Source organism: Symphalangus syndactylus, chromosome 6 (genome assembly GCF_028878055.3).
Source record: "Symphalangus syndactylus isolate Jambi chromosome 6, NHGRI_mSymSyn1-v2.1_pri, whole genome shotgun sequence".
In the NCBI taxonomy this organism is placed as follows: Eukaryota; Metazoa; Chordata; class Mammalia; order Primates; family Hylobatidae; genus Symphalangus; species Symphalangus syndactylus.
Window position 1 is genome coordinate 92,910,001 of NC_072428.2, and position 26,660 is coordinate 92,936,660.

At 39.6% G+C, this 26,660-nt stretch overlaps 2 protein-coding genes across 21 annotated transcripts in view; one reads left to right on the forward strand and one right to left on the reverse strand.

Annotated features, from left to right (window-relative positions):
* FAM185A (family with sequence similarity 185 member A) overlaps positions 1-26,660 on the forward strand; it is an 89,852-nt gene that overhangs the window by 51,295 nt on the left and 11,897 nt on the right. For 3 of the 8 annotated variants that reach the window (XM_055283482.2, XM_063641563.1, XM_055283483.2), the window contains one exon: positions 7,721-8,679. In XM_055283482.2, coding sequence (XP_055139457.1) covers positions 7,721-7,833 — 113 coding nt within the window. In that variant the 3' untranslated portion in view covers positions 7,834-8,679. Of the gene's footprint in view, positions 1-7,720; positions 8,680-18,603; positions 23,078-25,946; positions 26,556-26,660 lie in introns of those variants that run through there. The other 5 variants (XM_055283481.2, XM_063641557.1, XM_063641558.1 and 2 more) reach the window with 4 other exon arrangements.
* The window catches only part of FBXL13 (F-box and leucine rich repeat protein 13), a 304,098-nt gene that overhangs the window by 12,217 nt on the left and 265,221 nt on the right, over positions 1-26,660 (reverse strand). For 9 of the 13 annotated variants that reach the window (XR_008658536.2, XR_008658544.2, XR_008658541.2 and 6 more), the window contains 2 exons: positions 21,826-21,989; positions 12,714-12,968 (listed from right to left, as the gene is read on the reverse strand). Coding sequence is in view for 1 of the 13 variants with exons in the window: in XM_055283477.2 (XP_055139452.1) it covers positions 12,779-12,968; positions 21,826-21,989 (354 nt within the window). In the remaining 12 variants the exon portion in view is untranslated. Of the gene's footprint in view, positions 1-7,150; positions 7,328-10,120; positions 10,432-10,760; positions 12,969-14,852; positions 15,074-21,825; positions 21,990-26,660 lie in introns of those variants that run through there. The other 4 variants (XR_008658537.2, XR_010121388.1, XR_008658538.2 and 1 more) reach the window with 4 other exon arrangements.

The window sequence follows — 26,660 nt, forward strand, 5'->3', positions numbered from 1 at the left end:
TGATTTACCTGAAAAAGAATTCAGAAGGTTAGTTATTAAGCTAACCAGGGAGGGACCAGAGAAAGACGAAGCCCAATACAAGGAAATCCAAAAAATGGTACAAGAAGTGAAGGGAGAAATATTCAATGAAATAGATAGCATAAATAAAAAACAATAAAAACTTCAGGAAACAGACACACTTACAGAAATGCAAAATGCTCTGGAAAGTCTCAGCAATAGAATTGAATAAGTAGAAGAGAGAAATTAAGAGCTTGAAGACAAGGTCTTTGAATTAACCCAATCCAACAAAGAAAAAAGAAGAAAATATGAACAAAGCCTCCAAGACATCTGGGATTATGTTAAATGACCAAATCTAAGAATAATTGGTGTTCCTGAGGAAGAAGAGAAATCTAAAAGCTTGGAAAACATATTTGGGGGAATAACTGAGGAAAACTTCCCTGGCCTTGCTAGAGACCTAGACATCCAAATACAAGAAGCACAAAGAACACCTGGGAAATTCATCGCAAAAAGATCTTTAGGTAGGCACATTGACATCAGGTTATCTAAAGTTGAGACAAAAGAAAGAATCTAAACTGTGAGACAAAAGCACCAGGTAACCGATAAAGGAAAACCTATCAGATTAACAGCAGATTTTCAGCAGAAACCCTAGAAGCTAGAAGGGATTGGGGCCCATCTTTAGCCTTCTCAAATGAAACAATTATCAGCCAAGAATTTTGAAACTAGGCATCGTGTATGAAAAATAGTCTTTTTCAGACAAACAAATGCTGAGAGAATTCACCACTACCAAGCCACCACTACAAGAACTGCTAAAAGGAGCTCTAAATCTTAAAACAAATCCTGGAAACACATCAAAACAGAACCTCTTTAAGACATAAATCTCACCGGACCTATAAAACAAAAATACAATTTAAAAAACAAAAACAAAAAACCAAAGTACACAGGCAACAAATAAAATGACAAATGGAATGCTACCTCATATCTCAATACTAACATCAAATGTAAATGGCCTAAATGCTCCACTTAAAAGATAAGAACTGCAGAATGGATAAGAATTCACCAACCAACTATCTGCTGCTTGAAGAGACTCACCTAACACATAAGGACTCACAAAAACTTAAGGTAAAGGGGTGGAAAAAGGCATTTCATGCAAGTGGACACTGAAGGTGAGCAGGAGGAGCTATTATATCAGAAAAACAAACTTGAAAGCAACAGCAGTTAAAAAAGACATAGAAGGGGCCAGGTGCAGTGGCTCATGCCTGTAATCCCAGCACTTTGGGAGGCCGAGGTGGGTAGATTGCCTGAGGTCAGGAGTTCAAGACCACCCTGGCCAACATGGTGAAACCCTGTCTCTACTAAAAATATAAAAATTAGCCAGGCATGGTGGCGGGCGCCTGTAATCCCAGCTACTCGGGAGGCTGAGGCAGAATTGCTTGAACCCGGGAGGCAGAGGTTGCAGTGAGCTGAGATCATGCCATTGCACTCCAGCCTGGGCCACAGAGTGAGACTATGTCTCAAAAAAAAAAAAAAAAAAAAGACAAAGGCAAAGAAGGACATTATATAATGCTAAAAGACCTTATCCAACAGGAAAATATCACAATCCTAAACATTTATTCACCCAACACTGGAGCTCCCAAATTTATAAAACAGTTACTAATAGACCTAAGAAATGAGACAGACAGCAACACAATAGTAGTGAAGGACTTCATTACTCCACTGACAGCACTGGACAGGTCATCAAGACTGAAAGTCAATGAAGAAAAAATGGTTTTAAACTATACCTTGGAACAAATGGACTTAACAGATACATACAGAACATTCCATCCAACAACTGCAGAATACACATTCTATTCAACAGCACATGGAACCTTCTCCAAGATAGACCATATGATAGGCCACAAAATGAGCCCCAATAAATTTAAGAAAGTTGAAATTATATCAAGCACTCTATCAGACCACAGTGGAATACAACTGGAAATCAACTCCAAAAGGAACCTTCAAAACCATGCAAATACCTGGAAAATAATCTGCACCTGAATGATCACTGGGTCAAAAACAAAATCAAGATGGAAATTTAAAAATTCTTTGAACTGAAGGACAATAGTGACACAACCTATCAAAACTTCTGGGATACAGCAAAGGCCACCTAAGGCCACCTTTCCTCCTAAGAGGAAAGTTCACAGCCCTAAATGCCTACATCAAAAAGACTGAAAGAGCACAAACTGACATTCTAAGGTCACACATCAAGGAACTAGAGAAACAAGAACAAACCAAACCCAAACCCAGTAGAAGAAAGGAAATAACCGAGATCAGAGAAGAACTAAATGAAATTGAAACAAACAAAAAAATACAGAAGATAAAAACAAAATGCTGGTTCCTTGAAAAGATAAATAAAATTGATAGACCATTAGTAAGATTAACCAAGAAAAAAAGAGAGAAAATTCAAATAACCTCAATAAGAAACAAAATGGGAGCAGAAATACAAAAGATCATTCAAGGCTATGAACACCTTTACACATATAAACTAGAAAACCTAGAAGAGATGGATAAATTCCTGGAAAGATACAAACTTCCTAGCTTAAATTAGGAAGAATTAGATACCCTGAACAGATCAATAACAAGCAGGAGATTGAAGTGGTAATTAAAAATTACCAACCAAAAAAGTCCAGGACCAGACTGATTCATAGCAGAATTCTACCAGACATTCAAAGAAGAATTGGTACCAATCCTATTGACACTATTCCACAAGACAGAGAAAGAAGGAATGCTCCCTAATTCATTCTATGAAGCCAGCATCACCCTAATACCAAAACCAGGAAAGGATACAACCAAAAAAGAAAACTATAGACTGATAATCCCTGATGAACACAGATGCTAAAATTCTTAACAAAATACTAGCTAACCGAATCTAACAACATATCAAAAAGACAATCCACCATGATCAAGTGGGTTTCATACCAGGGATGGAGGGATGGTTTAACATATGCAAGTCAATAAATGTGATACACCACATAAACAGAATTAAAAACAAAAATCACACGATCATCTCAATAGATGCAGAAAAAGCATTAGACAAAATCTAGCATCTCTTTATGATTAAAACTCTCAGCAAAATTGGCATACAAGGGACATACCTCAATGTAATAAAAGCCATCTACGACAAACCCACAGCTAACGTAATACTGAATGGGGAAAAGTTGAAAGCATTCCCTCTGAGAAATGAAATAAGACAAGGATGCCCTCTCTCACCACTCCTCTTCAACACAGTACTAGAGGTCCTAGACAGAGCAGTCAGACAAGAGAAGGAAAGAAAGGGTATCCAAATTGGTAAAGAGGAAGTCATACTGTGACTGTTTGCTGATGATATGATTGTTTACCTCAAAAACCCTAAAGACTCCTCTAGAAAGCTCCTAGAACTGATAAAAGAATTCAGCAAAGTTTCCAGATACAAAATTAATGTACACAAATCAGTAGCTCTTCTAAACACCAACAGCAACCAAGCAGAGAATCAAATCAAGAACTCAACCCCTTTTACAATAGCTGCAAAAAAAATGAAGTACTTAGCAATATACCTAGCCAAGGAGGTGAAAGACCTCTACAACGAAAACTACAAAACACTGCTGAAAGAAATCACAGACGACACAAACAAATGGAAACACATCCCATGCTCATGGATGGGTAGAATCAATATTGTGAAGATGACCATACTGCCAAAAGCAATCTACAAATTCAATACAATCCCCATCAAAAAACCACCATCATTCTTCACAGTTAGAGAAAACCATTCTAAAATTCACATGGAACCAAAAAAGAGTCCCATAGCCAAAGCAAGACTAAGCAAAAAGAACAAATCTGGAGGCATCATATTACCTGACTTCAAACTATAAGGCCATAGTCACCAAAACAGCATGGTACTGGTATAATAATAGGCACATAGACCAATAGAACAGAATAGAGAACCCAGAAATAAACCCAAACACTTACAGCCAACTGATCTTCAAGAAAGCAAACAAAAACGTAAAGTGGGGAAAGAATACCCTTTTCAACAAATAGTGCTGGGATAATTGGCTAGCCACATGTAGGAGAATGAAACTGGATCCTCATCTCTCACGTTATACAAAAATCAACTCAAGATGGATTAAAGACTTAAATCTAAGACCTGAAACTAAAAATTCTAGAAGATAACATTAGAAAAACCCTTCTAGACATTGGCTTAGGCAAGGATTTCATGACCAAGAACCCAAAAGCAAATGCAATAAAAACAAAGATAAATAGCTGGGACTTAATTAAACTAAAGAGCTTTTGCATGGCAAAAGGATCAGTCAGCAGAGTAAACAGACAACCCACAGAGTGGGAGAAAATCTTCACAATCGATACATCTGACAAAGGACTAATATCCAGAATCTACGACAAACTCAAACAAATCAGTAAGAAAAAAACAATCCCATCAAAAAGTGGGCTAAGGACATGAATAGACAATTCTCATAAGAAGATATACAAATAGCCAATGAACATACGAAAAAATGCTCAACATCACTAATGATCAGGGAAATGCAAATCAAAACCACAATATGATACCACGTTACTCCTGCAAGAATGGCCATAATCAAAAAATCAAAAAACAGTAGATGTTAGTGTGGATGTGGTGATCAGGTTAGACTTCTACACTGCTGGTGAGAATGTAAACTAGTACAACCACCATGGAAAACAGTGTAGAGATTCCATAAAGAACTAAAAGTAGAACTACTATCTGATCCAGCAGTCCCACTACTGGGTATCTACCCAGAGGAAAAGAAGTCATTGTACAAAAAAGATACTTGCACAGGGATGCTTATAGCAGCACAATTTGCAATTGCAAAATCAAGGAACCAACCCAAATACCCATCAATCAACAAGTGGATAAAGAAACTGTGGAATATATATATATGATGGAATACTGCTCGGCCATAAAAAGGAATGAATTAACAGCATTCACAGTGACCTGAACGAGATTGGAGACTATTATTCTAAGTGAAGTAACTCAGGAACGGAAAACTAAACATCATAGGCTCTCACTGATAAGTGGGAGCTAAGCTATGAGGACGCAAAGGCGTAACAGTGATACAATGGACTTTGGGGACTTGGGGGGAATGTTGGGAGGGGGGTGAGGGATAAAAGACTATAAACAGGATGCAGTGTATACTGCTCAAGTGATGGGTGCACCAAAATCTCACAAAGCACAACTAAAGAACTTACTCATGCAACCAAACACCACCTGTACCTCCATAACCTATGGAAAAATTTTAAAAATAAATAAAATAAAATAAAGGTGGGGAGGCAGAGGTTATAGGCAAAGTCATAAATTGATACATGGGGGCTACATATTGGTCTGACCTAAAAAGGCAAGACATCTAGAAGCAGGGGGGCTGCAGGTTATAGGTGGATTTAAAGATTTTTTGATTTCTGATTGGTTAAGGAAGTGAAGCTTTATCTAAAAATTTGGGATCTGCAGAAAAGAATGTTAGTTCTGGCTCGTGGGTGTGACCTCCTCCAGGCCCCTGAGAAATGTACAATGGTCAGAGTTTAGTCTTGAGCTTCCCCTTATCTGAAGTCCTTGTGCCAGCAGATCTGTTTGGTGTGGGGGTCCAGGTTTTTGAGAAACAACTCAGAGACATATGTTCAGATTTTGTCTTTGGTTCTTATAGAAAACAAAACATCTATTTTAACCTTTTTGGCTATTGTCTTAAGCTGTTATTTTGTTGTTGTTGTTTATTAAGTTGCTCATTTGCTTTTTTTTTTTTTTTTCCCCTGAGACGTAGTTTCATCCTTGTTGCCTAGGCTGGAGTGCAATGGCATGATCTCGGCTTACTGCAGCCTCCCCCTCCCCCGGTTCAAGCAATTCTTCTACCTCAGCCTCCCAAGTAGCTGGGATTACAGGCGTCTGGCACCACACTTCGCTAATTTTTGTATTTTTAGTAGAGACGGGGTTTCAACATGTTGGCCAGTCTGGTCTCAAACTCCTGACCTCAGGTGACCCGCCCGTCTTGGTCTCCCAAAGTTCTGGGATTACAGGCCTGAGCCACCTCGCCTGCCTGCTCATTTGCTTTTTAAGGCTACTTAGGTAGGTGCCTGGAATTTTTTAATGAACCCAAGTTTTTTTTTGTTTTTTTTTTTTAATTTTTGTGCTTGAGAAGAGTCCACAGGCCCCTACAAGCGGTCCCTGTTCTGTCTCAATTTGACTGGTTTGTTAAATCCAGAACTGCAGTGGAACCCCAGAGGAGATATAACGCCTTTGTAACCTTGATTTGTAAAGAAAACGTAGAACTAGAAGAATAGATCTGAGGAACAAACGAGGGGAGCTTTGTGATTGCCACAGCCTATGACCTTGAAAGAGTTTCCAGGCTGCAGGGCAGGGAGAGGTCGCACAGGCAGAGCTCAGCAGACTCCCTGAGTGGAGGAGACTGAGCTTCTGAGCGGAGCTTCTGGGGAGACAGGGCTGCCCAGAGTTCATAAGAAAGAGTTCCAGAGGGGAGCAAGCTGCACAGAGGGGATTGCAGAGGGTGCCATGAACAGTCAGCAAAGTACTAATGAGCAAGCATTGAGGAAACTACCTATATACATGGTCCACTGTGGATGAACCTCAAAATAATTATGCTGAATGAAAGAAGACAGATTTTTTTAAAAAGAGTACATAACTGTACACTTCCATTTATACCATTTATATAAGATTTTAGAAAAAGCAACTAATCCATAGTGCCACAAAGCTGATTGAAGGGGGTGGGGGTCGGAGGGTGACAGGAAGGGAGGGGCATGAGGGAAAGACTGCACTTGAATACAAAGAAATTTTGGGGAATGATGAATATGTTCACTATCTTGATTAAGGAAATATGGTTCACAGATTTTTACCTATGTCAAAACTTACTACATTGTATACTTTAAGTACATGTAGTTTATCTTGTCAGTAATACTCCAGTAAAACTCTTTTTAAAGACTGCATTTAAAAATAATATATGTTGAGCATTCCAAATCCAAAATCTGAAATGCTCCAAAATATGAAACAAGGAAATGCTCATTGGAGTAATTTGGATGTCAGATCTTCAGATTAGGGATGCTCAACTAGTATGTCTTCTCCAATAGTCCAAAAAAAAAAAAAAAAAAAAAATCTGAAATTTGAAACAATTCTGGTCCCAAGCATTTTAGATAAGGGATACTCATCCTGTACAAATAAAAAACAGAGGTCGGGCTTGGTGGCTCATGCCTGTAATCCCAGCACTTTGGGAGGCCAAGGTGGGTGGATCACCTGAGGTGTGGAGTTCAAGACCAGCCTGGCCAACATGGTGAAACCTCATCTCTACTGAAAATACAAAAAAATTAGCCAGGCATGGTGGCGCGTGCCTGTAGTCCCAGCTACTCAGGAGTCTGAGGCCGGAGAATCTCTTGAACCCAGGAGGCGGAGGCTGCAGTGAGCCGAGATTGTGCCACTGTACTCCAGCCTGGGCAACAGAGCGACACTCTGTCTCAAACAAAACAAAACACAGAGTAGCCTCCCTCTCAGGGTTGTTCTGAGAAAATGAATGGAGAGGAGCAAGCCCAGATAACCTCTTTGCAACTCCTTCCCAGTTCAGACTATTTTTACCAAGATTCTTGATGTTCTAAGGTGTTTTTCAGTTTTAGAGATGTGTTGCTAGGATCTATGTGGTCAATTAATGCCCTTGATATAATTTTATGCAATTTTGTATTTTAGGACTCATGAATCAAGCAAGCAAACAAGAAAAATGGATTAAGGCTGATGCCCCAAAAGGCACTGTAAGTTTTAGAAGGCAAAGCTGGTTTCAGTCCCTGAAACTGCAGGACTAAGACTGATTTGAGTTGTATTTATGATTTTTAACAATGATTTGCAGATCTGTGACTACAAAAATGTAAATCCCACCATTCATATAAAGGTTGAAAACAACAAATTGAGAATGAATACTGGTGAACTGTTTTGGGAGGCTTTTTCAAAATTTGTACTTTGCTATTGTATTCATTTTCTACTGCTCTGTAAAAAATTACTACAAATTTAGCAGCATAAAATAATACTCATTTACAGCTCACAGTTGCATAGGCCAAGAGCCCAGTATGTCTAGGTTCTCTGCTCAGGGAATTACAAGGCTAGAATCAAGATTTTGGCCAGGCTGAGTTCTCATCTGGAATCTCTGGGAAGAAATCTACTTCCAACTTCATTCAGATTATTGGGAAAATCCAGTTCCTTGTGACTGGATGACTGAGGTCTCCATTTTCTTGCTGGCTGTCAGCCAGCAATCACTCTAAGCTTCTAGAGGCCACCCACATGCATTCTCATGTTGCCCCTCCATCTTCAAGCCAGCAGTGATGCACTGAGTTCTTCTCATGCTTTGAATATCTGACTTCTTCTGCAGCCAGCTGGAAGAATATATACTTTTAAAGGGCTCACTTGACTAGGTCAGGCCCACCCAGGATAACCTTTGTTTTGCCATATAATGTAACATTCATAGGAGTGATGGCCCATCACATTCAGTTTTCACTCCCACTCAAGGGAAGGAGATTATACAAAGGCATCCATCATGCGGGGACAATTAGCTTAGAATTCTTTATAATGTAGCTCTCACATGACAGGTTTTCTACTTAGTACCTTTTATGGCATCAATGTAAATTTCAGCTGTAAATAAAAAGCACATATGTGAAGCAGTTGCTACTGATTCTTAATATCTTTTGTGTAATTTAAGATATAGCTAATTAGGAAGAAAGAAACAGCTATTTTATAGCCTGATGTATGAAGATAGATTTTTATAAAGGTATACTGTATAAAGATATTTTATGAATTCCATTTCTTTCAAACGTCTATTCCTGGAACATTTAAATTATATAATACTGGCCAGGCAAAGTGGCTCATGACTGTAATCCCAGCAGTTTGGGAGGCCAAGGTGGATGGATCACTTGAAGTCAGGAGTTCGAGACCAGCCTGGCTAACATGGTAAAACCTCATCTCTACAAAAAATACAAAAAAAAAAAAATTAGCTGGGTATGGTGGCTCATCCCTGTAATCCCAGCTATTTGGGAGGCTGAGGCAGGAGAATCGCTTGAACCTGGGAGGCAGAGGTTGCAGTGAGCCGAGATCACACCACTGCACTCCAGCCTGGGCAACAGAGTGAGACTCCATCTCAAAAAAATTAATTAAAATAAACAAGTTATATAATACTATAACTATACTATAAGACCAGACCTATCTCTTGGTGATGTAGTTTGGATATCTGTCCCCCAAAATCTCATGATGAAATGTAATCCCCAGTGTTGGAGGTGGGGCCTGACTGGATCATGTGGGCAGATTTCTCATTAATTGTTACCACCACCTTCTTGGTTCTGTCCTCATGATAGTGAGTTATTGCAAGATCCGACCTTTTAAAAGTGTGGGTATCTTCCCCCTCTCTCTCTTGCTCCTGCTGTTGCCATGTGATGTGCCTGCTCCCACTTTGCCTTCTGCCATGAGTAAAAGCTCCCTAAGGCCTCCCTAGAAGCCAAGCAGATGCCCGTGCGATGCTTGCATAGCCTGCAGAACCAATTAAACCTTGTGAGTCAATTAAACCTCTTTTCTTTATAAATCGCCCAGCCTCAGGTATTCCTTTATAGCCAAACAAGAATGGCCTAAATCGCTTGGATTATATTTCTTATGATTAAGATTTTTTTTTTTTTTTTGAGACAGGGTCTTGCTCTGCCACTCAGGCTGGAGTGCAGTGGCACAATCTTGGCTCACTGCAACCTCTGCCTCTGAGGTTCAAGCGATTCCCATGCCTCAGCCACCAGAGTAGCTAGCATTACAGGTGCACGCCACCATGCCCAGCTAATTTTTGTATTTTTACTAGAGATGGGTTTCACCATGTTGGCCAGGCTGGTCTTGAACTCCTGGCCTCATGTGATCTGCCTGCCTCAGCCTCCCAAAGTTCTGGGATTACAGGTGTGAGCCACTGCACCGGGCCAGGAGAAGTCCATTCTTAAACACTAATTTTTAATAAACCTTTCCAAATATTACTATTTATGATGATCTTTTTCTTTTTTTCAGACGAGGTCTCACTCTGTTGCCCAGGCTGGAGTACAGTGGCATGATCATAGCTCACTGAAGCCTTAAACTCCTGGCCTCAGGCATCCTCCTGCCTCAGCCTCCTGAGTTGCTGGGATTACAGGCAGGCGCCACCATGCATGCTCTAATTTTTTAATTTTTTATAGAGATGGGTCTTACTATGTTCATCAGGTCTCAAACTCCTGGCCTCCAGTTGTCCTTCTGCCTTGGCCTCCCAAAGTGCTGCGATTATAGGCATGAACCACTGTGCTCAGCCTCCTTTTCCTTAATGTACCATTTCTTTAGAGTTCTGTTTTTAACTTCTTATTTATGAAACAAAAGTCAGCTTTGTAGGATATCTCAGAGTCTCCTTTTGGTTCACCCTTCATGAAATCAGAATGTATACAAGTCTGAAAGATACTCACACATTGGTATATTTGGTATGGTTGTAGTGTGTTATATTAAGTAGAGGAAACTGTGTGGCAGTGAGGCAATTCTGATAATCTTTTTTTCACCCTCATGCAATTATATAAACATTTTCATGACTAAAAATAAATTAGCCAACTACAGCCAGAAAAGTCATAAGCATAACAGCAGTCAACTATATTTAAAGCTATTAATGGAATTGTAAATATTTGGATCACATTGTTAAGTCCCAGACAAAAAGATAAAGCTGCCATATTTTACTCTCTTGGACACAGACCTATGAATATGAAATGCTTAAGGGCTAAAGACCTAACTAATATCTTTGATATTTTGAGTAGTTTGCATTGAAAACTTAAAAGATTTCTCTACCTGTATACCTAGCTTCTTGGTCTCCTTTCATAGCTCACTTTTTCTACTCCTTTTCTTCATTTATGTAACTGTAAAATTTGTCTCCCCAGAATGAATGAATGTGTCTTCTGTTCTTGTTTAAGAGAAGATGTTACTCAAAGAGCTTTGGAGCAAGCTCTGAATGTAAAGCAACCTGCTAGGTTTCTGGAGAACATAACAGGGTGTGTTTCTTACCGGGGTCTTCTCAGTGCAGGTGTCATTCCTTTAGAAAGCAGCTGCCTCTTTTATAAGTTCCAACAGTTGTGTGCATGAAGCACTTAGGGATCAGATTTTTGAAAACATCTTTAATGCAGCTGCCAGAAATTTCCAAATTTAGGTTAAAATCATACTCTTATGTCATCTTATGTCTCTTGGCTATTGTTCTAAAACTTCCCACTCAAATGATTCTGTTGCCTGTGTGCCCACTCTTAGGAACCTTTCCACAGCTAAGTAATATTACCTTATTTCAAAAACTTTGCAAGTCAACCTCAGTGGGGGAGAATTACTAAAAGCATTTAGCTAATACAAGATAGCCTATAATAATACTTTGTACAATCTTTTTAAAACTTTTCAAAATAACGATGCTTTATCTTAAGTTTTTAATCCTTATTTGAAACTTGTGGGATACAAAAAGAGAATTAACTCCACGTGAGAGATAAGTAATTGAGGAAATAGAAAGGTTAAAAGGCTGATCCGATATTGCTGACCCAGCTTGTTTGCAGCAGTCAGAACAGAGTTGTGCTTTCTCTTGGACTGCGTCAACATCAGTGTTACATAATATCAAATAACAGTAAAAACCCACAGATGTGCTCGCTTCGCTTCGGCAGCACATATACTAAAACCCACGGATTAAAGCTTATTAAAAACTAATATGTAGATACGCAATTAATAACCCATACTTCCTAGCATAAAATTGAGGGAGCATCTTTTTTTGGCATAGCATAGTTTAAGAATTCCTCCACTGTGCAAATTTGATTAAAGAGATATCTATCTGAGACATTGCAGGGACATTCTTCCTATTCAGATAGTTCTTGTTTCTATTTAATTTGCCCCTAAGTTAAATGTTGAGAAAAGTTCAGAGTTAATTGGCGGCATTTAGTTCTTTTTTGTTGTTAAATGTCTGGAAACCACAGGAAAGCCACATTTCCTTTGAAAATATTAATATACGTCTGTATTCTTTATAAAGCCTTAAAAAGCGTCACACATCCTTAAAGTTATTGCCCTGGCTCAAACTCTTAGTTTGACATATGCCCATCTCTGATTTCTTTTTCCTTTCTAAAGAAAAATTACTTAATTGTCAAAAAAGTCTCATCTCTCAGGGTTGTTTCATATAACTGTAGATTTTATAATCTCATCAAAACTATTGGTTTGATTTAATTTAGGCAGAAATTTTGTGTAGTCAGTACTTGATTTGGCTTCTTTTTTTTTTTTTTTTTGAGACGGAGTCTTGCTCTGTCGTGGAGGCTGGAGTGCAGTGGCATGATCTAGGCTCACTGCAACCTCTGCCTCTCAGGTTCAAGTGAGTCCCCTGCCTCAGCCTCCTGAGTAGCTGGGATTACAGGCGCCCGCCACCACACCCGGCTAATTTTTGTATTTTTAGTAGAGATGGGGTTTCACCATGTTGGCCAGGCTGGTCTTGAACTCCTGACCTATGATCCACCCGCCTCGGCCTCCCAAAGTGCTAGGATTACACGTGTGAGCCACCGCTCCTGGCCTGGCTTCTTTTTTAAATCATGATTATTTAGACAGAAGAACTACTGATGTGTTTGGAAATATTTGTAGTTGGAATAAGAATCAGAAGATGGTTTGTTGCTTGTTTACATTGTTATTGAGATTCAGCTAGTAAACATACTTGCAACAAATGGAGGAAGCTTGCCAAGTTCTTGATTTTTTGTTCTTCCCGCTTGAGGCTGAAGGTCACGCTGCTTGGTCTTCACTGTTGTATGTTGACTTTTCCACTGTTAATTCTAAGGCTCCTTTAGATGATGTTATGTTGTCAAGCTCTGTAACAGGGTTTCCTTCCCTATCATAGCCAAACCAACGTGGAGGGTCATTAGAGTTGTATTCCTGCTGCTGAACTTTAGATGACATTCTTTGAGCTGCCTTCCTGTAATAACAGTGCTTAGCATTAGCAGAAGTAATCCCTAGTGCAAAATTCTTAAACTCAACCAAATTTGGAGTTAGAGAATTCACTGTCACAATTTGAATTCACATGAGACCTCTCTTGCCTTGCTCAGAGTGAGGATATGGGTAAGTGTACAAATAAACAGGGTCCCAAAGCCTCAGTAGCTCTGATTCAGCCAGTTCAGAAATTAACAGATACAGTGAATGGCTAAGGAAACTACACATGGCCATGCAAGAGAAACACTGAGGCCTCTATTTATTTATACTGCTTTAAGTAAGCCCCTTCCTTGGTGTTTCTAGTTTCTCTGATGAGGGAGTAACCTAACCAGCCTACCTGTGAAGGCTGACCATGCACCAGGCCAGGAGCTCTTAACCCAGAGTTCACAGATCCCTTTTGACTACATGGATGAACTTCAGGGAGGTCCATAAACTCCCCGAAAGTTCATGCAGTTTTGTCTATAATACACATTTTTATGAGAAGGTTTGTGACTCAAAGGTGTCCATGACCAAAATGATTAAAAAATACTGTTACAGTCTTTCTTAGCAGGAAACAAGAAAGTAAAGAATGCATCGGGAAAAAAAAGTATGTCTAACTTGAAAACAAAGCCATTTTGAGGACAGAAGGAAGAATTTCCTTTCCTAGAAAGTTGGTTTGAATCACGAGATTAGTACTAAAAAGGAGCTGAGTAATTTACCACTTCTGTAGGATTAGAAATGAGTAACTATGATGTTTACCCATGAAAGCACTACCTTCCCCACTCTTGCTGTATGTTACATTGAGTTATTAATGCAAAAGTCTGGAAACTGAGTCATTGATAGGGAGCTGGCATTAACATACACTTCGAGTTAAGTTTGTGCTGAATGGCCATATGAGTTCAGGTAAGGATATGAAATAGGAAGAAAAAAAAAACAACAACATAGAGATACCAGTTTAAAATGCTGTTTCAGTTAAATCAAACTTTAGATGTATTAAAATAATTGTAACCAAACTCAACAGGGAGATAACCAAAGCATTGCTAATTCTGCCTCTAAGCACATTGCTTTTTAGCTTATTATTTGCTCTCACACAAAACTTCTACAAACTTAAAGAACAAATTGAGTAAAAGCAATTATCATATACTAATTCCTAGTTTGGAGCCACCAATCCCTATGGACTAAAACTTGGCAAACAAGTTTATTCTCTTCAGAGAAATATTTATTCTCAGTTTTGAAAATGGTAAGTTTATTGTCAAAGATAATGTTTTGCATTCTGTTAATTTTTTTATCTTTAAGGTGCTAGCCTGCATTTTAAACCTCTTATATAATCTTTATATATCCTCAAAGTAGAACATTACTATGCAAAAGTAGTGGGTTTATATCTTTTGCTTTTCCCATATTATTCTCCTAATGATATTTCTCCCTTTTCAATTCTATAAAGGTGAGATTATCATATCTTTCAACACATTTTCTGAACATTTTTCCCCCTAAGACTTACTGAAATATAATACCAAATGTTGAGGCATATAACATTAGCACCATCAGTTTCATGGGGGTAAACAGTGTCCTAAACAGCAAGGCTTCATTGTTACCCTTCACCCATCCTATCAGTCTAAACATTATCCATTTTTCAAAACTCCAAACCAATGGAGCCTCCTTGGAAATGGCTCAAACCCAGTCTTCTCCTCCTCTAAACATCTACAGGAAGTTGATCATAGAATTAATTTCTTTCTATTACATAGCTTCAGGGCATTAATTATTTATAATTTTAAACTTTGTTATTTTCCTTTTGTTTAAGAAGGTAGTAAGTTACTTAAGAGTTTATTACATTTCTTTACATCTCCCTGAAACTCATCATGAATAGCTCAAACTAGAGATTTCAGCAGCTTACACCAAGAAGGGAAGTCCTTTAACCCTCTTGGCTTCTGCTGGTTTGCTGGTCTAGAAGGGGCATTCTTACATTCCTATTTCCAACACCCTCCTGCCCCCTGCCTCCCAAACACTAGAGTTCTGGACACACACTGCAGTTCACAGTTGTTCATAATCATTCAATGCCACTGATGTTGACTGTAGTACAAGAGTAGCACAGTTAGAGGCAACAATGATCTTGACCTATAGGAAAAGGAAATGCTTGTTTTAGGGAGTAAAAGATTTGCAAATCCTAATTCACCAAGTTACATCTTACCCTTTAATGTCAGAAGAGCAACAGTTTTGACGGTTCTAGATAACTGGTAAGAGGATATTAGTACTACTAATGATAAGCCTGGGAAAGTGTAAATATTGAGTCCTATGATTGCTCAGTCAGCTACAAGCCAGGGTAAATTAGATGATAATTGTGATATAAAACAATTAGCAAATAGTGGGGATTTGAGAAAATAACAAGAAAAAGGAAAGTGAGAATGCTGAGTCCTTAACATAAGATAAGTAAAACAGTGAGTGAACAGGGAGACTACTCATTTAATGCAGTGTAATGGGACAGAATCGAAATGAGCTGCATGGTGAACCCCAGCCATGGGTGAAGTGCCCACCGGTATATGCATTTCTTTAATGTACTCATTCCTTAATCCCTGTCCCCCTTACCCTAGCTCTGCTCTCCAGTCCACCCACAGACAGCTTTAGTGAAACCAAACATCAGTGGGTCCCCTGACTATTGGAAGTGATGCTTACTGACTGGAGGGGAGCAAAGGATCAGATCTCAGACCCACTCTCCTTCCAGACTCAAGTTCTGGGAGGTTAAGGCTTTCTCCTCCTGGTGTGTCTTTAGGGCCTGTTTTAGTCTGAAGTGCTTTCACAGCAAGGGTGGTCCTAGGGAAAAACAGAAAATATGAATCTGTCCTGGAGCAAATCCAGGATTATTTTTAGAGAGCTATGGATACTAGTATAGACTATTCCCTATTCCACTTCTTTCCTGCCCTTCAGAAAATCCTTAGCCATGACTAGCTGTCCTCACCACCTTTGGCATCCTCACACGGGCTGACTATCCTAAGACCCAGGACCTTGCCAAGAGAAGAGATTGGCAAGTGACTGCCAGAAGGTTTTTCTGAGTTCTTTATCATAGCATCCTATGTAGCTGTGTGTTTGCACACATGCACCTTTTTAAAAAAAAAAATTAGATTCAGGGTGTACATGTGCAGGTTTGTTACGTGGGTATATTACATAATGCTGGGGTTTGGGCTGCTATGGAACCCATCAGCCAAATAGTGAACATAATGCCCAGTAGGTACTTTGTTAACCCTCGCCATCCTCCCTGCCTCCCCACATTTGGAGTTCCCGGTGTTTATTGTTTCCATCTTTACGTCCAAGTGGTTAGCTCCCATTTTTTTTTTTTTTTTTTTTTTTGAGATGGAGTCTCGCTCTGTCGCCCAGGCTGGAGTGCAGTGGCGCGATCTCGGCTCACTGCAAGCTCCGCCTCCCGGGTTTGTGCCATTCTCCTGCCTCAGCCTCCCGAGTAGCTGGGACTACAGGTGCCCGCCACCATGCCTGGCTAATTTTTCGTATTTTTAGTAGAGACGGGTTTCACCGTGTTAGCCAGGATGGTCTCGATCTCCTGACCTCGTCATCCGCCCGCCTTGGCCTCCCAAAGTGCTGGGATTACAAGCGTGAGCCACCGCGCCCAGCCAGCTCCCACTTTTAAGTGAGAACATGCAGTATTTGGTTTTCTGTTTCTCTGTTAATTCACTTAGGATAATGGCCTCCAGCTGCATCCATGTTGCTGCAAAGGACATGATTTCATTATTTTTTATGACTGTGTAGCATCCCATGGTCTGAATGTACGACCCCATGGTCTGAATGTACCACATTTTCTTTATCCTATCCACCACTGACAGGCACTTAGGTTGATCCCAAGACTTTGCTATTGTGAATGATGCTGCAATAAACATACAACTGCAGGTGTCTTTTTGATAGAATTATTTCTTTTCCTTTGAGTAGATACCCAGTAGTGGGATTACTGGATGAAATGGTAATTCTATTTTAGTTCTCTGAGAAGTTTTTATACTGCTTTCCATTTTGGCTGACCTAATTTACATTCCCATCACAGTGTAAAAGCATTCCCTTTTTTTCCACATCCTCACCAGCATCTGTTATTTTTTGACTTTTTAATAATAGCCATTCTGATTGGTGCAAGATGATACTTCATTGTGATGGTAATTTTGCATTTCTCTGATGATTAATGATGTTGAGCATTTTTTCATATGTTTATTGGCCACTTGTATGTCTTCTTTTGAGAGGTGTCCGTTCATGTTTTTGCCCACTTTTTAATGGGGTTATTTGGTTTTTGCTTGTTGATTTGTTTAAGTTCTAGATTCTGGATATTAGACCTTTGTCGGGCGCATAACTTGCGAATATTTTTCTCCCATTATGTTTACTCTGTTGATTGTTTCTTTTGCTGTGCAGAAGCTCTTACACATGTATTTTGAATGGTATCAGGAAAGTTAAAAATGTAGAAACTATATTTCTGGGAGAAACCTCTCTCTCTCTCTCCTGCCCCTCCCCTTTCTCTCTTAATAGCTTGATGCTATAGTATGATCAGCACATGGGAGCTAGGAAATATTGAAAAGAACATGTATTCTTAGGAACTACTGTGTGTTCTAAATTCCATAGAGCACATATGGAATTCTTTGACTGCATTCCATTCTGCTTTGGCCTAAGTGACTGTGAGACCCTGTATGAAATGATTTGGGAATTGAACCAATCTGCTGCAATGGTTAGTCATCATTACTCATTTAACCTGGTGAGAGAGGTTTCTTTGGATCAGTATAGAACAGTGATTTTCAAACATGATATGTCACAGTTGTAACATTTCACATTAGATGGTTAATAATAACACTGTACTGAAGTTTGTTAGTGATTTTTGTTTTTTATAAATTAAAAGGGATTCAGGGTTAGCCCTGTAGTAACATTGTATGCCTTAGCTCACATTTCCTTCGAATCTCTTGAGTAGGCAAAAAAAGGGAATGTTGGAGCCACCACCAAGGATTGCTCATAATCCACAGACTCTCTTATTGTGCATCAGACATAAATTGGGCACAACAGAGCACGTGTCTACCCTTACTGACCACATCCCTTGAATGTCAGAGATTTTTAAAAGCTTGAGAATGTAATATAAAGGCAAAGAGCAGCACAGTATGATTTAAGACCTAGGTACAAAGTATGGCTCTCCTTATTTGTGTGGCTGTGGACACATTATTTAACCTGTTTAAACCAGTTTCCTTATCCATTTTGATGATAAAGTGTATTTGTGAGGATTCTATAATATCTGTAAAATAGGATTTAGCACAGTACGTGGCAAATAATAATTGTTAAATAACATTTGTTCATACTGATAATAAAAGTCAACAGCTCCACATCAGAAAGGCTTGAACCTTTCCATGAGCTAGAGAGAAGAACTCTGATAAGACTTTTATTTTTTAGCAACACAGATCTCCTAGAATGCCTAAGCAGTAGGGACTGTCCGAGTTTAAGCTTCTAGCAACTGCTAAAGAAGGCCTTCCAGGAATTTCATACTGTGATTTGGGGCTCTGAAGGCCACTAAGACTTTCTCTACTAGTTCTCTAGAATTGAAGGTTTTGGGCTCCAGATACAAATATATCAGAAAGTTCCCTTTATTTTTTTAAAAAATTTATTTCCAACTTTTATTTTAGGTTCAGGAGTACATGTACGAGATGTACAGGTTTGTGACATAGGTAAACGTGTGCCATGGTGGTTTGCTGCACAGATCATTCCATCACCCAGGTATTAAGCTTAGTATCCATTAGTTATTCTTCCTGATTCTCTCCCTCCTCCCACCCTCCACCCTCTGACAAGCCCCAGTGTATGTTGTTCCCATCCATGTGTCCATGTTTTCTCATCGTTTAGCTCCCACTTATAAGGGAGAACATGCATTATTTGGTTTTCTGTTCTTGGATTAGCCTTTTCGCTAACTATACAATTAGTGATTCTTCAGGTTCTCTGTGGTTCAGGCCCTCCTGGGTTGTGGGGGTCTTTCTTCCTCTCTCTCACTCCGTCTACTTTGTTGTCTTTCCCCACAGAGGGCCATAAGTTGAATGGCTGGCTGTCACAGCTGCTTCAAATACAAATGGCTTGTCATGTTTTCTGATCATAGTTGTTACTTATTCCTCCTTGAAATAAAGGAGGCTTTATCTTGCATCCACACGGTGCTTCTGGGGTCACTTCCTGGAAACCCTTCAGCCTCTGGGGTTGGTAGAATGCCAGCCATATCTTCTGCAGGAAACTCTCCTGCAAGAGGGCTACAGCCAATTTGCTCATTGACCAAAAGTTTGCTACTCCTCTGGTTCAGAAAGGGTGCGCTGAGCAGACATCTTTGATTTGCAAAGCTGGCGCAGTAGTTTCAGATTCCATTGAGTATGAGGGAATTTATGTATAAAACAGCCTCTTCTGATGGCTGTAATTAGATCTTAAGGGCTGCATCATACATTGTTTTCATGTTCAAAATGGAATCAAGCATGTGGAGAGCATTGCTTTGTGATTCAAAGTCACTGAGCTTCTTCCCAAGCCAGAAAAATCTTTCTTATCCCACCTGCCAAAGGTTCTGTTTCACCCAGACAAGACAAAGCCTCTGCAGTTGAGGGAGCCACACTGGCCCTGATTAGAGAGTGAGCATAGGTAAGGGATTAGAGATCATCAAGGGCTTGAGTTTTGAAGGGTCTACATACACTGTGCATTTCCAACTCCACTGAAGGATCTAAATGCAAAACGAAGCTGCTCCATAGAGCCCTCAGAGCTGATCGCAGAAAGCTGCATGCAACTAGGCCCCCTTACCACTTCTCTAATCAAAAAATTTGAGGCCAGGGTATTTCAGGAGCCCGCTAACTGACAAGTAGCACCCTATCCTAGATGTTGGACATAAAGACAGATATTTCTGGAGCCTTACTAGTCCAAACACTGGGACTTTCCAAGCCACTCTGCAGTGAGGACTGTCTTTCTCCATTGCTAGACAAAGATGGAATCAAGGGATTCTAGGCCTCTTCCCTGCTAGAGCTAAGCAAGGGTAGAGCTTTCAGGGAGACTAAAAGGTAGTGGTGTGGCCTCTTTAGACAATGAAGTGCACACACCAAACCAGCCCCTTTCTAAGCATTAGGGCCAAGTCTCTGCCTGCTTCTTGTGCATAGGGACAGCCAAGTTTGATTGCAGAAGACAAAATAAGCCTTCGGCTGTCATGGCTTAGACAATGGAATTTTTCACAGCTATGGCTGGTTAATTAGAGTTCTGCATTGGGGTTTTGGGACAAAGCTCAGCTAGTAGTCAAGTCTTACTATGCCTTGTTTTATTTTTTTTGCATGTATATTTTTTAAATCTAGGGACCTAGCAAGAAGACTGAGCAGTTAAGGCAGGATTTGGATGTTACTGGATATCTTGGGTCTTCTTGACCAGTCACTGTATTAATCATACTTCAGTGTCCCATATGTCTTGGTCCATTTTGTGTTGCCATAACAGACTACTACAGACTGGGTAATTCATAAAGAAAAGAAATTGATTTCTCATAGTTATAGAGGTTGGGAAGTCCAATATCATCCCATGGCAAGAGAGAAGAAGCCCTAGCTCATCCTTTTATCAGGAACCCACTCCCATGATAACTAACTCACCTCCATGATAACGGCATCAGTCTATTCATGAGGGCAGAGCCCTCATCACCTAATCACCTCTGAAAGGTCACACCTCTCAATAATGTTGCATTGAGGATTAATTTTCAACACATGAACTTGGGGGAACACATTCAAACCATAGCATCACACCATGATTAGGTTCAAAGAGCCCCTTGCCAGAAAGTCTCCATTCATTCTAGAATCTTACTTACTAGAAATTGAATAATATTACCTCTTATAAATAGTGATTGGCAAAATACAATCAAAAAATTAGAAGCTAAACTCCTTTGAGTAACACGTTATTCATTCACTGTCATCTTGCCGAAAGTTGTCTGTTAATAATCTAACAAGTTTGGCAGAGACTCCTAGGACCCTATTTCATTGTATGTCCTTTAAATGAGGTTAGTAGTATTCATATCAGAGTTATCTCCAGACCTATCAGGAAGGGTTGAGTCTCCACCCCTCCTCAAAAATTTTCAAGGACCTACCCTCTTCTCTCTGATCCAACTCCAGCTGGCTGCCCTACCCCTGCAGGCCTGGGCCCAGTAGGAATGGCTATTTTACAAGTAATGTTTCTTTCTTTTTTCTATTTCATTTTAACACACACTTCCTTGGGTAAGAAACCATGTTCTTCCTCAGGCCTCAAGAAACCAGGGCTCATGGTTCAACTCATGCCATAACTACTTAATTAAGAAAGTTCCTCTGTGAAATCCACATGCTTGAGCCACATTGTATACTTCATACTTTGATAATATTAATTCGTAGTATTAATTTTTCACATCTGCCCAATAGAACCTTACCTTCTATGTCAGGGAATGGTCAAGGATTCTCATTTTAAGCATTTCATATGTTAGTTTATCAGGTCAGTTAAAATACTTGCACATTTTTGCCCTCAGTCAAGAGGCAAAAACTTGTGAGCTGGTTTAATCAGACGATTCTCTTAATCCTCTAGGGGAGATTAACTGAATGGACTGTATTTTGAGAAATGAGCAGAGGAAGAGCTAGAGTTAAAGCTTTGGACACATACTTAGTCAAGGAAGAGAAGATGCTTAAAGTAAAAGGCCTACTGGAAAAGGGACAGGAAACCACAAAGGCCATTTTAGAACAACTCACAATGTTAGCTTCAATTAGGCAAAAAATAAAATGAAATGAAACTTCCTAACACTGAAAGCTGCTATGTATTATGAACCTTATAGCCATATACTATGTTTTCTCAGAAAGTAGTTCTCAAAAGTTTGTCACAGTCAGGTACATACTTACTTGGAAATATTTGTGCAGTATTGCATCTTAAGGATCCGAAGTTGTTTGCAGCCTATCTGAAGGTCCTCAAGGATTTGGTCAGTAAGCAAGACACAACCAGAGATATCCAAAATGTGCAGGTAATGGCATTTTGCCGATAACGTCTCCATCGCTGAGTCAGTAATCTGAACACAGAGCCAAAGTAAGTACTGGTTATTCGAACACTACCTCAGGGAAGAACAGCGTCTTAGTCACTTTGGGCAACTATAATAAACTACCACAGACTGTGGCTTAAACATCAAACATTTATTTCTCACAGTTCTAGAGGCTGGGAAGTCCAAGATCGAGACAAAGATAGAGGTACCTGCAACTGGTGTCTTGGGAAGTCCCTCCTTATTTGCAGATGCCTCCATTCTTGCTATCTTCTCACAAGGCAGAGAGAGAGAGCTCTAGTCTTTCTCTTCTTATATGGTCATAATCCCATCATGGGAGCTCTACCCTTATGATCTCTTCTAAATCTGTTTACTCCCAAAGGCCCCCCTTTCTATTACTGTCACAGTGGAGTTAGGGTTTCAACATAATAATTTTTGGAGGACAAACATTCAATTCCTAACAAATAGAGTAACAAAATCAGACATTTGCATATTCTCTTTCACCCAGCCTGTCACATAATGGGCCTACAATTCAAGTGAGTTGTTTAACTGTTTCCAAATAAGGTCAGAACAGTAAAATATCTGCCTCAAGTAGCACCAATAGAAATTATGATCTTAGCAGGGCACGGTGGCTCATGCCTATAATCCCAGCACTTTGGTAGGCTGAGGCAGGCAGATCGCTTGGACCCAGTTTGAGACCAGCCTGGGCCACATGGTGAAACTCCCAAAAATACAAAAATTAGCTGGGAATGGTGGCACGTGCCTATAGTCCCAGCTACTTGGAAGGCTCTGGTGGGAGGATTGCTTGAGCCTGGGAGGTCAGTGCTGCAGTGAGCCGAGATCATGCCACTGCACTGGGTGACATAGCCTCAGTGACAGAGCGAGACCCTGTGCCCTGCCCCCTCACACACAAAAAAAGTTGGGATTTTGCTGTTATTTTCATTTAGGAGTCCTCTGGTTTGGATGGAAAACTTCATCAAAATTTTTTAGTAATACCTGTCACACCAATATGAGCAACTTATGAAATGCTATAGAGATGGGATTTGGCTTTAAATTTAAAATCCTCTCTAAGGCATCATCAATTTAAAAACATATGTTTAATAACATTACATGCTACAAAACTACAAAATATATATCCCCCAAAGTTAATCTGCAGACAGGCTCATATTACTATGAGAAGGGACCTGGACATCACTGATGGTTTAGATGTAAAAAAGATGGAGTAACCTGGTTCTGGAAAGGGACAAGTAGGTGAGACAGATGTTTGGAAGCAAGGGGAGAAAGAAGCAGAAGCCACAGAGACTACACAAATCACACTCTGAAATATCCTGCCAAGGGTTCCAACATCTCACAGTTTTGCCCAGATGTCCTACAAAGGTAATTCAAGTATACTACTTAAGAGTATTTCACTTACTCCAGGACTAGCTTTCAAATTTATAGCTAAACTGAGCCTGGCTGCAGAATCAACTAGATTACTCTCTCCAAAGGAATTTTTTTCCAACTGGATTCAATTTCTTATTTTAAATGTTGGAACATTCTGAAAAACATAGGCCATGAGGCTTGGCTCTTGTTTTAACATAAAGTTGAAAGAAAAAGCACTTCAGTTTGGAATATATACTTTTTAAGTTTGGAAAAAGAGATGTTGTCATTGTCTAAACATGCTTTGTTTCCAGAACACGCTCAGGACCAAGGTTAAACATTACAACTGACTCTCACAAAAGTGCCTCAGACATTCCTGCCATACTAGGTTGATCTCTGAGGATCTGATGTCATTGATAAAAGAAAAAAAAAGCCCGCAGAATTGTAGAAGAAAGGAAGGACAACAAGGTGATGGAAAAGTCCAGGGGAGGTGAAGTTCAGAGTAGCAGGTTTGGTTTGATACTAGGAGAGCTGAAAAGGAGCCTGACAGTTCCTGTAGATCAGTAGCTCAAGTTGTTCAATGACTGATGTGATGTTGTTGGGATTTATGGATTAAGGGCTGGGAACTAGAGATGGAAATAACTTTGCTACATTTTTAACTCCCAGATATAAGGTCCTGGTCCCAGCCTCATTGGGCAGATTATGTTACTTCCAACCCAACTACTTTTGATTCCTTGAAAAAATGTTTTAGTTTATTTTTAAATGAAATTATTTTATATTTTAGAAATAATATAAGCACATTGCCAAAAAATAGCAATAATAGCAAAGGAAAGCAATTACAAATTTATCACCTTAACATAACTACTTTTAATGTTCTGGAGTATTTCTTGCTAGTTTCTCATTCCTATCCCCGTTAACAGATTTGTAAATGCAGTAATTACATTTATTTTGCATCCTCTTTTTTCTTTTTTTTTTTGCTCTGTTGCCCAGGCTGGAGTGTAGTGGCACAATCTTGGCTCACTGCAACCTCCGCCTCCCAGGTTCAAACAATTCTCCCACCTCAGCCTCCTGTGTAGCTGGGATTACAGGTGCCCGCCACCACACCCAACTAATTTTTGTATTTTTAGTAGAGACAGGGTTTCACCATGTTGGTCAGGCCGGTCTCAAACTGATGGCCTCAAGTGATCCGCCCACCTTGGCCTCCTAAACTGCTGGGATTACAGGCGTGAGCCACCATGCCCAGCCTTTTTTTTTTTTTTTTCCAAGTTGGGTTTCACCATGTTTCCCAGGCTGGCCTGGAACTCCTGGGCTCAAGCTGTCTTCCTGCCGTAGCCTCTCAAGTGGCTGGGACCATAGCTGCACACCACCAAACCTCGCTTTCATCTTGCTTTTTTGTTTTTCCTAGTGCATTCTTATACTACTTCACAGTCTTCATATTTACAATCTTTAATTATTATAAAATGTTTTATTTAGTAGATGTAGTTTAGTTTATCATTTACATATTTCTGGTCATTTCCGTTGTTTTCAAGTTTTTACTATTTAAATAACATTTTGATGACTGTTCATAAATATAGTCTTTTCCAAGTTTTGGACTGTTTCCCTTAGGATAGATTTCAGAAAGTGGATTTGTACGCTATGGTTTGAATGTTTATTCCCTCCAAAACACATGTTGAAACTTAACCCATGATGTGGCAGTATTGAGAGGGGGGCCCTTAAGAGGTGATCGGGTCATGAAGGCTCTGCTCTCATCAGTGGATTAACCTGTTATCATGAGAGTGGGACTGGTAGCTTTATAAGAAGAAGAAAGGTCTGAACTAGCCTGTTAACAATGCTCAGCTCCCTTGCCATGTGATTCCCTGCATTGCCTTGGAATTCTGCAGAGAGTCCTTGCCAGCAAGAAGGTTCTCCACCAAATGCTCCACCTTGACCTTGGACTTCTCAGCCTCCAGAAACGTAATATTACTAAATTTTGTTCTTATAAATTACCCAGTTTCAGGTATTCTGTTATACACAACAGAAAACAGACTAAGACAGGGTATGACCACTTTTGTGGCTCTTGTTTACGAATTTTCACATTGCTTCACAAAAGGATTATACCCATCTATAATGCTATCTACAATATAAGGACCAGTTTCACTGACCCCCTGCCAACCACTGGGCATTACCATTAAAAAATGTGCAATTTAGTAGGTAATAAATGATACCTCAAATAATAATGTTTTAACTTGGATTTCTTTCTTATGTTGGATCTTTTTCCACATTGTTTACTAGCAGTATTTTCTCTGATTTGAATTCCCCAGCTCTGGCACTATTTAATTGTGACCATAGGCAAGTTGCTTAAATTCTCCAAGCCTCAGTTTCCCCATTTGTAGAATGGTTACCCAAGATTGCCACAGAACTAAAGGAGAACATGTATGTGACCAGTGACTAGCATAAAGTAAGCACTCAATAAATGGTAGCTATAATTATGATTATTCATCTCCTTTGCCATTAATATATGTGATTTTTTTTTTTTTAGTAGGACCTCTTTATACAAAAGAGAACTTAACTGTTGGCTTTCAGTTTGCTGAATTATACTTTTGTTTCTTCTCCCCTTTGCCCCCTCCCCACCAATTCCTGTTTTGATTGTAGGAGAAGTCAGGTAATTTTACTAGCACTTCTGGTGACGATCCCAAGAAAAAAGTGCCTTGAAGATGGACAGCAAGAAAGGGGCTGAATAGTCCACAAAATGAACTTTTAGGTTAATAACAGTTGGTTTCATGAGATATTAACTAATGAAAATCTAATGCAGTAAGAAATAATGTGCTTTAAAGGTCAGGCCAAAAAGAGAGTCAAACTTTTTGCTCTAGCTTTTTGTTAAACCCCTGAACTGTGGGAGGGCTTTTAAATATAATAAACATATTTTGAATATAAGCTGAGTGTGGTGGCTCATGCCTGTAATCCTAGCACTTTGGGAGGCTGAGGCAGGTGGATCACTTGAGCCCAGGAGTTTGAAATCAGCCTGGGCAACATGGCGAAACCCCATATCTACAAAAAATACAAACATTAGCTGGGTATGCCTGTAGTCCAGCTACTCAGGAGGCTGAGGTGGGAGGATCACTTGAGCCTGGGAGGTTGAGGCTGCAGTGAGCTGTGACTGCACCACTATACTACAGCCTGGGAGACAGAGTGAGACCCTGTCTCATGTATATATGTGTGTGTGTGTGTGTGTGTGTGTGTGTATCTCTAATATATTAATATATATCTAATATATATAATAAATTTATCTTATATATAATAAATATATCTAATATCTAATATATATTAGATATATTTCCAAGAGAGGGAGAGGCTCTTAGGAAATTA